The 15126-nt window shown below is 37.3% G+C and overlaps 1 protein-coding gene across 4 annotated transcripts in view; it reads right to left on the reverse strand.

Moving 5' to 3' along the window:
• The window catches only part of FAM13B (family with sequence similarity 13 member B), a 51789-nt gene that overhangs the window by 4471 nt on the left and 32192 nt on the right, over positions 1–15126 (reverse strand). For 2 of the 4 annotated variants that reach the window (XM_076350166.1, XM_076350167.1), the window contains 10 exons: positions 12469–12536; positions 11655–11709; positions 11085–11232; positions 8413–8478; positions 7126–7336; positions 5215–5344; positions 4650–4731; positions 4143–4372; positions 3696–3779; positions 2423–2518 (listed from right to left, as the gene is read on the reverse strand). In XM_076350166.1, coding sequence (XP_076206281.1) covers positions 2423–2518; positions 3696–3779; positions 4143–4372; positions 4650–4731; positions 5215–5344; positions 7126–7336; positions 8413–8478; positions 11085–11232; positions 11655–11709; positions 12469–12536 — 1170 coding nt within the window. The remainder of the gene's footprint in view (positions 1–2422; positions 2519–3695; positions 3780–4142; positions 4373–4649; positions 4732–5214; positions 5345–7125; positions 7337–8412; positions 8479–11084; positions 11233–11654; positions 11710–12468; positions 12537–15126) is intronic. The other 2 variants (XM_076350171.1, XM_076350170.1) reach the window with 2 other exon arrangements.

Raw genomic sequence — 15126 nt, forward strand, 5'->3', positions numbered from 1 at the left:
AATATTTTAAATTGGTTTCATTATATGCAATTAGACATTAAATGCTGCGTGCGGTCAGAATTTTGTTGAAGTCACCTAATACCTAAAGGTATTTCTTGTTTCAGAAGAATAAAAGACTGTAAACATACTTCAAGAGCACAAACAAAATAACCATATAACCCTAAAAGCTCAGATGCCCAAAGTATCCTTGACATAGAAGTAAATGTTGTAGCTTATAATTTATGTAAAAATATTCTTCTTTGGACTTTAAATAAAAAGCACTCACTCTTTCCATGTTTTGTAGAAATTTCATAGAGTGCAATGATATCTCTAAATTTACTCTTGTTCCTCCCAAACCAAGCCACAGGGAGACTATAAAGTTACACGAGACCAGAGCCGTTTTTTATCTTCTGCCAGACATACGTTGGCAATAATACCATCAGTTTCTTTTTCTAGACTACTCTGAAGCCCCGCAATTGGAAGAGCTATGTAAGAGTTATCTATTGCCACCTCAGTGTCAAGATCCTTTGAACTTCAGCCTAAATAGGGGCCGCCGTGCTGTACAGGAATTGCTGTTAGCTGTCTGTTGCACACATGCAATTATGCCCTGTTCATCTGTTATCCCTGGACAGCGTAAGCAATTTCAACAGATGGACTCTTTGAACAGGAGGAAGGTGGAACACGAAAACCACACAGACAGTGACCTGTCAAAAAAAAGCTTTAGTTCATGAAAAGTAAATAGCTTCCTGCTTCTTCGGACGTTTCCATACAGGCTTCAGAGTATGTGATTAGTATACCGTGATGCCACAAGAAAGATCTCATGGAAGCAAGTGTCATATAAACCAAAAACAATTCTTGAAATACCTGGCACTGTATATGTCCTACCTAGAAGCTACCACTGAACAATCCTTGGTAATTAGAGCGCTCCACTTATCTGTCTTGCACGTTTCAAAAGTAGAGGCCTGTGAAAAATATTTTACGGGTGTTGCCTACGGCACAGATGAAGAATTACGTTACCAAGATCTCTTCTGAATTTAAAATCCTTTTGGTTGGCTATTACCCATCCCTTTATTTCACAGCCAAAAAAAAAAAGCAACTATGATCTAGTCATAAGGCTACTGACAACCACAGAAACATAGAATAGTTTGGGTGGGAAGGGACCCTTAAGGGTCATCCAGTCCAACCCCCCTGCAATAAGCAGGGACATCTTCAACTAGATCAGATTGCTCAGAGCCCCGTCCAACACCTCAGCTGAAGACTCAGATTTCTGAGGTGAGAGATGGGATAAAACTCAACTAGTCAAGGGCACCACCAATAACCTATGGCTCACCAGTCACGGAAAAATGCTTGGGTGCTTAAGAGCAACCTGTGTTTATGGAGTTCAGAAAGGGATACTGACATCAAAGCCTTCAAGTTGCCCTTAAACTATGACTGCAATATAAATGACACTTTTCTATAAAAGCAGCTACCCAAAAATGTATGTGCAAGAAAGGAATGATCTTGAACTGGTCCCTTTATCTCAACGTACTTCAGCTTAAAGGGGATAGCTAAGGACAGTCAGAGTCAACGTAGAGAGCCGATTAAGTTGCTGCTGAGTAAGCCACTGCCCAGGTACGTAAGTCCGGTAGAGAACTGTCTGTATGTAAAGAGATCATCTCACATCCGCTATGCAGTCCCTTCCTTCTAAAAGGGTCAAATAGCTAATATCAACACTGCTTTGTTGCAAGCCTGGGTCAGCATGCAAGATTTTGACTATAGCTCATGAAGAACAAAAGACAGTCAGCTGGTTGTCATTCCACAACTATTTTACAGGTGCTATAAACAAGGCTACATCAATCTCCTTCCACAGTATGAAAACTTTTCTTCCTCATCTCTTACAAGACCACAGAGAGAGGAAAGAAAAGAATAAAAAGCACTGCAGGTTAGAAGGAAATGAAGTGAAAACACAATGAAAAAGCGCAGATGATGTACAGATGCTGCAGACATTGATAACATGTCTCACACTGGGGAAGCATGAAGGAATGAAATGGTTTTTACGGCCATCCTATCACTCATGCCTCTGGTGACAGTAACCTGCAGCACAGAAGAGAGGCAAGCTTCACTGCAACTGGCGTTACTATTCTTGGGAGGACTAAGAGTACAGTATGTACTGTGGATGCATACCCAGCACAGTGACTTGGGAACGTTTCAGCCACGGCAAGCTAGAACCGCTTATTTACTTCCACTGGGAACCATTTACTTTCTAAGAGCCATCAAGGTCGCAGCCAGCTTTGAACTGCTCTGCTCTCAGCAGTAAATCAAATGCCTCAAGTACGACGACGACATCATCTTACATCTTCCACAAGGAAGATGTATTTTATGGAACAGTTTTACTAGCTCTTCTAAAGGCAGCCTAGCAGTTCAAAAGTGGAAAAAAAATAGAAATAGCATTTGGTTTACTCACAAGAATAGGAGTAATGCTTGCTCTAGTTAACATTTGTTTTACAAGTCTGTATCTGTCATAAAGTGGCTTCACAATATGTCTTTCTTCTCTAGTAACCTAAAGGCAGAGAAACCACAGAATTAATTATACCAATCACTCAGTAGTATACAAGCAAACACAAAGCGGTATGCTTCTCATGCCAGGCCACGTACATTCCAATTAGGAACATACAACTAGTTTAAGTTGTGTGTATGAAATGGGGTTTATGCAGATAAAGGGGAATAAGTGGGTGCTTTTCCTCCTCTCTTTTCTCACTTTAACTCCCTATATTCTTCAGTAAGAAGTTTTAAAGACTTGCTAAAAGTTAGAAGGTTTGCTTCTACTGAAGCTGCCCTATCTTTGAAGACCCATGGAAAAGAGGGGAAAAAAGGGACCTAGAACTGGGGGAGAAGACTGTGTGCCTAGCAATGATGATTCTACAGAAATGACAGGGGAAAAAAGAAAGAGATGAAACTGTAGAGAGATTTTATCTGATATCCGATTTACTCTCAATTCTTGGCCACTGTGTACTCCTAACATAGTGAGTCTTAAAGGCTATTCTGAATGTTACTGGCATTTTCTCCGTAAGGGGACTGTAGAACCAGTGCCAGTATCTCCAAGACCATTATTCTTCCTTGGCTTTTAGACTGAAAGGCTTGGTCAGATTTATACAGCAGTGCTAATTATAAAGCTAATGTGCCAAGTTCAGAAGGCTGATAGAATAGTAACTGGAAAGATCCTGTGATTGGACTAGTGATGCTGATCACCGTCCAAGATAAAAATCCAGAACTTTAGGCACTAATTGCTAGTCACTTACTCTAAATTCCGTATCTCCAATTATTTAAGATACATGCCACAGCTTGGGAGGGGGAAGTGTCTTTTAATTTCTGTTTTTGTGAAATCCAGAATAACGTTTCAGGCCTTTTTCCAGGAAATTCAATAGCGTCTTTTATTTTTAAGATTCCTCTGCTTCACAGACATATAAGGCACCAAACGACACCAATCACTTTGCAAACTCCTATAACCTCCTGATCTGTGGAAAATGGGCGTATTAATACATACTTATTTTTTATTTTAGAAGTCAATGTAATAACTTCCTCTGATGGCAACGTGGAAATCAATAGATAACTGTTTTGGAGAAGAAAAAAAAAACCACCCATATACCAGCATTAAATTCTGGTGTTACTACTGCACAAGAGTTACTGTTGTCTGCACATAACATTAATATAGTTTGATGAAGTAAATCAAGTATTACCGGCCGTCCATGTTGACTTTCATAATACAGGAGGCTTTTCTGGAGAGATGTTTTCTCTTCTACCAAATGGTCTTTCGTCATTTTCTGTCAGAAGAATAATTCACATCTAATCAAACACAAGTCACTTCAAGAGTTTTTCTACATTATCAGCTATACAGATGCCTAGCCAAACTTAGCTTAGTTAATACCACACATCCCACCTTCATCCATTTAAAGCTGTCCAATATTGTCAGCACATACTTGTAAATATTTTAACAAAGATTGAGCAAGGAAAATGTGGTTCATCTTGATCATTTCCCCACAGAGTCTGAAATACGAGGGCTTGGTAAAGGGCTGCTAGACAGAGGCATCATTTTGTCAATAAAGTAATAATCTGAAGTGTCTGACAGCGCTCTATTTCCCTCTGTTATTCTCTTAGAAACAGCCTATCCATAGCCTTATGCGTACTTTTATATCTTCTGGCAAACATCTCTCAAGTCGTTTTTCCTTTAATCTTTTCAAAATGAGTTCAAGTGTAGCTTCCTTGGTGGGCTTCTTCTCTTTCTGCACAACCCGCATCTCATCTCCATTTTCTTCATCCTCTTGGTCAAGAGAGGAACCAAAGCTTTTTGGAAGAGTGTTACTTCGTGGACGTGTTTGAGGTATGAATTCTCCATCTGAGCTCCTCTGCTTTGCATCTGAAATGAGAAAAATCGCTCAATCCAAAGGTTTAAAAGGAATAACTCTCTTAGTTCAACTGCAAATAAAGGAACATAACAGTTTGCATAGGCAGTTTCTCTTCTAATGAACTAAAAACAAAGCCACAAGAATAATTTGGTTTTGATTTTTGAATAGTTCAGAATCTAGAAATGAAACATTTTTACTGTCCTGCGGAATTTTACTGAATGACTTAGCCATTGTAGTCACATAGATAATTTGTGTTTGTAGAAAACCAGAAACTGCAGCATCCCTTACCTTTTATTTGCTTTCTCAATTTGGTCATTTCAGTCATCCATTTTAAAACTTTTGGATTGGCTGCAATATCACTATAGGAGGGCTGAAAAGTAATACAAACAAACTACATTTTATGAAAACAAACACACTAAAATCCTGTTTATAAATACTTCTTTCAAGATTTGGTAATATTTATGACAATGAATGTGACTAGTAACACAGATGCCACTCTTAGTACCAGATCAGATCTCAGTGCCAACGTAACGGACAACACTTGTGAAAATAAACTTGAAACAAGACATCAGAAGTTGAACCACAGCGTGGCGAGATGCTTTTGTCTCTCCACATATCTCAGACATCCCCTCAGTCTCACTGCATAAATGTCACTGTCTGCCCTTCTTTGGGCTCAGGCATTATGGCACATTTTCTAGTACTGCTATTGCTCAGTTCGCTTCTGCAGACAGCAGTGTATAAGAAAATTATTCTCATTTGTGAACCCACAGTTATTCGGTGAGGAACTACAAGAAGTAACTTTGCTCTACCATGCAGTCATTTATCCTGAGTAAAAGCAGAAGTGGTAACTTACCTTACTGTTTTTCTCTTTTTCAAATTGTTCCTCAAATTGCTTTATTTTTTTCTGTAATTTCTTGACAAGCTGATAAGGTGTCTTGTCTTCCCTTTTGTCATCTTTTGAGCTAAAGGATGCTCTTCGTGTTCTGTATTAATCACATTTTAAAAATGTCATTTAAATAATTAAACGAGTGCAAACAACTTGTATATTTGAGTAACAGATTACTAATTTCAATTTTTTTCTCCAGTTCATAATCCATTCTTTTCAGGTTTTCAGAGCTATTTACTTACTGAATCAAAATGCTTTGATCTGCTGCCTTCAAAATGTGATGTGTTATTTTTTCCTCTCTAATTTCAGTAATACCCCTAACAGAAAAACAGCATTTGAAATTCAAGCTTAATAAACTAATGTACTGTTAATTACAATGTCATTAAAGCAGTTCAGATCTTTCTGGTGGCCAGGCTACTTATCTAAGTTACTAGATACTCTGTACTTCTTGAAATATTGGGCGCAGAATAAACCCTAGGCTAGAAGCTACCACTGAACAATCCCTGGTAATTAGACAGCTCCACTTAACCATCTTAGGCAAGTTATTAGATACTTACCTACAAAACACCTACATCATCTAATCTCTTGTCCTTACTAATATATTTCTACAGGACGTGATTCTGGTTTTGAATCATCTTTTGCACTTGTTCAGCTCCTTGACATTTGCTGCTTGTGAAAAGCCTTTTTATTTCAAGTCTGACCATGAGAATTTTCTAGTCCGCTTATTACACAAGGTGCCTGAAAGATCCCTCAACACAGCTAGTGACATCTAGTTCGAGATATTAGAAATGCTAATCTAATAATCTACTAGTGTAGATCCTTATTAGTTTCAGAATGAGGAGAACAGCTATTACAATCAGCACTTTTCTGTAGGTCAGTCTTCTGCATCATTTTAACAGTACTTGTCAACTATCTTTTGCATCAATAAATCTATGTCAGAGAACTGGAGATTCTAAACTTGGTCTTTCCTATTCCAGATTTTCTCATTTTTATGAGATTATTTCTTCCCTAACAGGCATGGAAATTCTTCTTAAATGCCCTTTCATAGTAACAGTAGTAGACAGTACAGGTCACAGGCTATTTACAGTTTTGGAGGCTCACACTCCCCAGTGTCACACAAATAACTTGCAGCTTGTTTAGTCGCAACTCTACTTTCATACACTGCATTAAACGGGCTCAATCCTCTACATGTGCAGGAGAAGACCTGCATTAAGAACCCTACCTCTTCACTGTACTGCTATCCCACGCCTCTCCCTCTAGCACAGCTGACACCTTCCTATAGCCCTTCTGAATGAAGTCTTTCCACAGCCCAAATGAAGAATCTGCTCAGACCATTAATGCACACTTCAGTTGCAACGGTTTGTATAACCTGGCTCTCTTTGCTGGGAGCAGATAACATGCTATGCAAAACAAATCCAAAATTATGCAACATGAAAACAGATATTCATGCTACTGGGGAAAAAAAAAGCCAAAACTTACATAAAAACATAGACCAGCAGTCCAGTAAAGACTGGTAAACAAAGGATATAAATACTATCTTCAGCCCAGGAAGTGCCATTAGAGCCGGCTGTCAGAAGCCCTGACCAAATGCCAGGGAAATCCGTGCAAGCTTGCGCTATTTTTATACTCTTTCCCTCAGCATCTGCTAGTGGCCACTTTGAGACACACGATACCATCCCAGATGAGCCCCTGGTCTGACTCACTGTGGCAGTTCCTGGGCAGGCAGAACAGCCAAGTGGCCATGTAATGCTGCATTTGACCTTGGTCTTCAATTAATTCATATTGTGAAAACCCACGAGGTTCTTAAACAGCTGTATTTTCATACTGGCAGTAACATCTCCTGTCCCAACACCCACCAAATTGCATTAAAATACATACCTAACAAAAGAAAGTGCTTTGGATGAAGAATCTAACGTTTCTGGATCATGTAAGAAACGATGGCTTTGCCCAAAATCCAAACTACGATGTGACAATATCGGATGACAGTCCTCTTCCAACGGATGATTAGTCATCCTTCCAGCCTGGGGGGAAAGCTGAGCTTCTCCAGATTCACTGTCTTCCTGCCAAGATTTGAAAGCAGGAAACGGATCTAGAAGATAAAAAAGGGACACAAAATGGTACTTTTCTGTTAACAGAATTATAAACAAGAGTCAAAAGGAAACAAAAACGCATACCCAACGCTTAGTCTTGTATGCTATAAAGGATGTGGTGTCATACACAAAGTGAATAAAAACATTGAAATACATCAGAAAGCTACAAATTCTGTCATATAACAATTGAAAGAAAAAGGTACTGAAACGAAGTATGCACACTAGGATCCCTTTTTCAAAGTGTATCTTGGGAGTATGCGTTTCTGAACAGTTCAACAGTGTTAAAGAGCCTTATTTACGTATCAGAAATCCAAAGTCAGAAGGATGTATTTATTGTCCATTGCAATATTTTGCTGTGGAAATCAATTTTCATACCTTACGCACGTATTTTGAAAGATTGTCCTCTTGATTTTGAAGAAGGTAAGCCTGACAATACCTCTTAAGGTACAATACCCATTTGCTTAGATCTGTTTAAAGGAGTGTTGTTGGGGTTTTAAGTTTAAATCCATCTTGACACCACTGAGAAAAAGAGATTTCTTAATTTGTGGAAGGTGATTTCTTTTAGGCAGGGGATTCCAAAACAATCAGTTTTCTTAAATCCCTATAAAAAGTTAGTTGCTAACATCCCTTACAATTCTCAGATACTGTTTTCTTGCTGTCTAACAAAAAGCTGACGTGGCCTTCCAAGCACTTTAATTTAAAATCCCACCCCCTTTTTCCTTTCAGCATTGCCTATATTTTCCAGTTCAAATCAGAAATTTGAAAACTGGGTTCAAAGTGTGCAGAACAACAATAAAACCCACAAAGTAATCTTTAAAAAAATAACCCTTGTACCTGCTTTCCATTGTACATTTACTAAGTATTATTGGGATTTTTCGTTTTGTTTTAAGCTATAATCTTGCCTGTTTACACAGCACAAGGTACAAGAAGGGGACCTTTTAGAAAAAAGCAAACAAAAAAATTGCAGATCAGAACATTCCCAAGATATAAGGGACAGCAGGTGAAGGGTTAGTTAGAAAGCAAACCATAAACTATCAAAAGGCAGATAACTGAACGTATGGCGAACCATACTTACCCTCCCCTTCTCTCTGCAGATGCATTGTTTTGAAATCAATGAGGGGAAAAGTGATAGGGCATGGCGCTAATAAAATGAAAAAGAATGGCAAAAATACTAAAGTGAACACACAGCACAGTCAGAACAAACTATACATAACATGTAAAGCAGGAAGATACAGTACCAGGGAAAAACATCCCATCTTTTGGGCCAGGCCCTGAGCACTCTCAGCTTCCAAGCAATTTCAATGGCAGGTAAGGATGCTCAGTCCTTAGCGAATTTGAACTTCTTACTGAAAAGGTTTACAAAGAACTGACACAGGAATAGTAAAGACTTATTGTAGTTTTAATAAGAGTCTCATGCATCCTCATATTAACAAAAGACAAGTTCTAAGTATGTTTTTGCTCACAGCTTGTAAATAATAGAGATGGTGGTGACTTCCAAAAAGCAGGACAAATGCAGAAAACACACTCAGAAATATAGATTAACTGATCTGCATTTTTGCCTTAAGCCAGCAAGCATTTGATGTTTATTGTCAAGAACTCTGTTGGTTACAGGCCTTTAAGTTTTCTATCACATAGGCTTTAATAACCCAAATCTTTTAACAAAATTTGGACTAGTATAGATTTCTTTACAAAGCCAATCTACTTCAGCGGAATGCCACAAGGACTTGCAGTGCCTTGGAAGGCTGAGATCCTAATAACCATTCTAAACAGGACTGAAGAATAGCCAAAGTTAAAACACTTTGCAATGAAATAACACCTCTTGCAAAATAACATGATTTTACTACCAAGAAGCTTGTAATATAAATTTATATACAGATATGCTACTTTCTTTTCAAAGTAAGGGTCATAAAGCTATTTGGGTAAGTAAAACCAAAGCAACTTTTATGAGCAGATTTAAGGAAATAATGAAAATGGAAGCCACAAACCTTCTGAGAATACGTATTAAATCAGATTAACACAAATAGAGGATGCAACAAAATGTAATGTGCAAGTAAGCAATTAATGTAAATAAAACACTGAGAACATAAGCAGGATTTTTTTTTTTTTTTTTTTTTTAAGCTTTAGACAAAGTTATTAACTTGGGCAGCAGGAATGAAAATCTGGACTCAGTGTCTTCGGATGCCTGCAAATCAACTTTGGTATGACATGACATACTCTGAATGTACAGTTTGCTATGGCTCAAGAACGCCAACCAGCAAATATTTTACAAACCTAAGTCCTAAGTAAGCCAATCACAAGTTGCAAACCTCATCATTTGTAAAAGGGTTGAAAGGGAAGTATGAGTTCATGGAGGCAATTAATTCGGGAAACAGTCAACACTGGTGACAAATTAACAGTAAGTTATCACCACTTGAGCTTCAGGACAAAGCTTTATGTGCTGACACGCTACAACTATATGCTGCACTGTTAAACTATATACATCCCAGGTATACTTCACTAATTTTAGTATTTACAACACAGCAACCCTAAGTTAAGTACAGTCATTCTTTGTTACCAGTGTCTTACTAACATTTGACCGTGACACTTACAGGCACCTCAAAGAATAGCTGTCACTGGAACAGCCTGTTGGAAGTTAAAACCTCGTCCCTGAGCAGTAAATCTGTACTGTATCTACCAAGTTGTTTCCAGTTTTAAAAACTTGCAAATACAAGTGTACTGTTGGTGACAGTTCACAGTATTTTAGCAAACTATATCACTTGCATTTTTTAAGGTTTGATGATTCAGAATATCAACACTAGGCAGAGGAAACAGGATATAAGGAACACGTAAAAAGGTAAGTACTTTGAAAAGAAGATATCGACAGGAGTGTTTTGCTCTGGTTACAAAGAGGTTATGTTTTTACATAAGTAAAACAACAGTCTAAACAGTTATTGCCAGACATTTGAGCAACAAAGTTCAGTAAAGTCACAAGCTTAGGGGCTTGCTAAACCTGGAAGGCCATGAAGAATAGGGTCACAAACATAAGGAATCCTGTCTGAGAGATAACCACATTTCAAACATTTTGCTTTTCCTAAAATCCAAACAATGGAGGGAGAAGGGGCACAGAAATAATATCCATCTGCAACTTCAACTTTTATTTGAAAATTTAGAGCTCTTTCAAGTTGTCCAGTGACACGGAAACCAACATCTGACATTCCTGATGTTTAAAACAAAACCACCAACAGACTTTTCAGAATAAATGAAATATAAATTGCTGTGTTTAGTAGCTTAGTGATTTTAAGTCAAATTCACTAGTATTAGAACTTCAGTAGCTTACATTTAAAAAACAAAACCAAAGAAAACCCAAGGCACAGTGTGAATACTAACTGTATGACATAATCAGAGAAAGTATTTTTAAGGACTTGGATGTGAGACTCAGGGTCCTGGGAACCATAAGTCACTTTTCAAAAAAGAAAAAAAAAGCCACCAAACCTCTAGTATGAAGTTAGGCTTTTTTGCTTTCTTTAGTTGCTCCTTTAACTATTTTTTCTTTACCGTTTTTTTTAAGGTCCTTAATTAAGTTGCAGATAGTCTGAAACAAGATGGGACCTATGTCATGACTTGGGTTGATCTTACCATGTGTATAGGGACATATTATTCCAATTGAACTAAAGAAAAAAGCGTAAGTTGTCTGCTGCTTCTACTTTGTCAAATGTTCTATTTATCATTACTAGCTAACTATATTGTGACCTAAAGGGTGAAAATTACCTTCCCATTTGTCACCATCAGATACATTCTTCAGATCTAGACGTGGTACTTGGACACCCAGAGCTTCCTCAGAAACATTAACGTTGCCATCCCCTGACACCTCTGAGTCAGTATTTGCATTAAGATCACAAGTCTTGCTACTTGAATCCTGTATTTAAACAACAGAACAATTTTATTATTATTTAGCAACTGGCAATCAGGTACCTAATCAGTGCCAGTTCCAGCACTTCTGGAAATTTTCGGGGGGGGTGGGGGGGTGGTGTGGTGTGGTGTGGAATTCTTCTTTCCTAACTCAAGGAATTCTAAACAAGCTTCCCCCAGCAACAGTAGTCAATCATTTGCATTACAAAACATTCCTTACACGAGATGCATAAGTATAAGCTTGCTTTGCTGCCAAAAGTTTCTGTGAAGTGAGATGACGAGATCTCTAACGGAGGTTTTGCAAACCTTGCAGCAGGCCAACCAATATAACATGTTAAAAGCTAAATTTATTGGTTTTCTTCGTATCTATATTTCATGTAAGTTTGTAAGATGCTGTGTATCTGTATATAAATGAAATCATAACCTTACCAGAAACATCTCTGAAGATATTCTATCATTGCCACCAAGCAATATACTATTTTGCCTAAAAAGAAGACACAGACCTAGTTATCATCTTAAATACAAGTTCTTAATGGACAGTAAATACCATACGTTCCCTTTACATTTTATTCTTATATACCCTAGTCCAGTCTTAGCAGATACACAATGTATTTCCTTAAAGTGATAATTAAAATTCTGGGGAGCAAAAGTTACATTGCTTCCCTCCCCCACCCACCCCCTTTTTTCTTCACACAGAATTTCAAGCTGAAGCATGTAAACAACTGGACTTTAACCAAGCTGGAAATAAAAACAGCTCAGACCTTTATTCTCAAACTGGGAGTCAATATTTTAAAAGTCAATTCAACTCAAACTGAAATTTCAATCAGTGCTGAACTCAAACTGCAAATGAACTTAAAGTTTTATGGCTAGTTACTATTACCAGCATTAATTCTTCAAATCATTAAGAGCAATAAAATGTGCCAAAATATTTTAAAGAAAATAACTTTTTCTTCTATTTCTCTTGGCCAGAACATAGGGTTGTTCACAAAAAAGACCATGCTATATATCATAAAGGCTTGTACTTATGTTCTCTTTTAAGTGCATGAAGTTCCATGCCTTTTATATTATCATAAAAAGGTAACTCCATCTTACCCTCTCTGTTTTCACATGTGAAAAGTTGTATGTTTAGTTTCACCTCTATTATGCTATACTGTGTTGTCACAAATCACCAGTTTGGTACACTTACTTTTCAAAACTGAAGTTACACATTCTGCCAGGCAAGTGACAAAAGAAAAATACATACCTTTCACTATTATTTTCTCCATCAACATCTGCATCTTTATCACATGGTTTCAATAATATGTCTGCAGTCTGTTGGCAGAAAGTATGTTTAGAAAGATTTGGTAATGGCATTCTCAGCTGAAAACGTTTCTGTAATCATCACTGACCACAAAAAACCCTCAAGAACTAAAAGCACAGCTTTTTGTGTGGGGGCAGAGATCATACTTTTTAACATCTAAAGTAAGGCCAGTACCCAGGTGTTCTATCACTAGAAGACAGACAATGACTTTCCATCCTTCAGACAAACCATTTTTTGTTATTTCTTTTAAATATTAACACCAACAGTTCTACTGCAAATTGTCAATCATAGTATGAAGTTTGGAGTTACTAAAATCCTAGCAGTAAGTATATCCTAGCCTCAAAAATAACTGAGTTGGATGTAGACTTGTGCTCAGCAGATACGAAATGAAACAAGTCTGACAGACTTTCTAAAAGGAGCTACTAATCCCTGTAACTAAATAAAGCAGCAACAGAATTGGAAGAGGATGAAGAAATGCTGGCATTTCTATGACACCATCTCACAAAACAAGTTCACATGAATACATGTCACCATTTTGTACACTAAAAGTTGGCACCGGACGACTGACTACTTTAAGCATTTACGCCAAAGCCCAGTATTTGATTTCTTCAAAAAGTGTCTTATTTGGGGGAATATAAGAAATTTGAAATGTGCGTCATTTTAAAATAACAGATTACATCTGGTTTCAGACTTCAAGAAGTTCTCACAAATGATCTTTAAAATGTCAGAATATAAAATAAAGTTACCTGGAGAGTTCAACTATACGTAACAGTTGCCAGTTTTACACTGCTGACAGTAATATTCGCCCTTATCAGACAAAACTCCATTATTCTGTTTACATTATTCCAGTCCTCAAGTCAAATTCCAATTCGGGGACACAGTTTTTAATTACAGTGCATTTATTATACTCCAGAAGGTAATTCCCACCCTGGAGATGAGCTGTACAAGTCTTGCACAGTCACGCTTATTGCAGTCGTGGGAACAGCTGCTTCTGTTTCCATTTCAGACCCAAAGGAGAGCTCACGTGCACATCTTTCGTTTCCTACAACCCTACATGCTCCTCTCAAACTCCCTTCCTACGGAAGAATCAGTATATTTCCCTTTAACATCTCCCCAAAAGATACAACTCTCCAACAACATTTGAAATGGTGTATTAACAAGAAGGTAACAACTAACATTGAAAAAACAAAACTTCATCCCAGAACACCACCTTATCACTGATATCAATGGACAGAAATGTATCAAAAATCAGAAGAGGCCAAGAATTACATCAGGTATGACAACAAAAGTGCATCTATACATGACGGTGTGCTCCCGAGCATCATGTTCCCTTTTATATTCTTAGCATGGTAATGTACTTGGAACTCTGAAGTGCACATACTTCATAAGAAGTGTAATTCACATTTCTCAGCTGTTCTTTGAAACCATTGAAACTGCATAAAATGCACTGAAAAGACACCAATTTGCAATTTTTGTTTCTCCATCTACATTTCTATTTCCTGAGTTTTGATTTCTAAAGCTCAGCATGTATTTTAACTAGGAAGTCAGAAGGCAGTGAAGTGTTAGGAGTTAATAGGAGAAACTCGCTCTCTTGCTTTTGAAGGCTTTCACTGTCAAAAGACTGAAAACCTAAAACAAGTACTACAAATAAAAGATGACTTACAATAGCCAGTCAGAAAAAGACTTATGGCAGAAATATAACTCTACCCTCTACTTTCAACAGAGTTCTTGCAAACATAGTATTCACCCGAATTGGATAAAATACCATCTAGTTGCAACACCATGTTTTGCGCATTTTGCACTATAGGATAACAATCTAATACTTTTTTTATAACAAGAAAGGAAATAACCTGGACAATCAATACATTCTGTGAAATTTTAATTTACAGAATGGGATTCTAAACCAATATGCTAGTTTAGTGGGAACAATTGAAAAATTTGGCTTGTTAGGTGATTCAAGAGAGTCATTTGGGATCCGTGAAAGCAAAGAGAAGGCTAGGAGAAGAATACATTACAATAGTGAAAAGTGCTACAGCAACATTTTGTTTTAATAAAAACATAGATTCCAGACAAGACTCAGTTTCACTATGCTAAGGCATCCATTTCTATCTTTCAAGTTCACAGACCCATTAAATTCTTCTAGTTAATTTAAGTCCACTAACCACAGGTTTGCTTATCTAGTTATCTTTCAGGAAACGCTCAGAAAGATTTATGGACTCACAGGCAAGCAGCTAAAAACCATTGTAGGAAAGTTCTCTACACATGTATAGCAAATCTCTCTACCCACAGAATTCATCATTGAGATTTATGACAACAAAAGTTTTACCAAATAAATAAGGAACTATAGATTTGAATTTTTCATTAGAAGTGCTTATCTGACAGCTGCATATGTGCTATTTCATACAGAGTGGTAGAAACTATATTCTCTTGCATATTACCGTTACACTTATTTCATTTTTGTCAGCACATATTTTACAGCACTGCTTGATCACATAAATATACCCTCATGTCTGCTCACTAATAAAAAATGGTGGTACAGTTCAGGCCATCATTACAAATTCAGGCCATACTACAAACCTTCACGTTTGATTGTATGTGAAG

Source organism: Aptenodytes patagonicus, chromosome 12 (assembly GCF_965638725.1).
Source record: "Aptenodytes patagonicus chromosome 12, bAptPat1.pri.cur, whole genome shotgun sequence".
NCBI classification, from domain to species: Eukaryota; Metazoa; Chordata; class Aves; order Sphenisciformes; family Spheniscidae; genus Aptenodytes; species Aptenodytes patagonicus.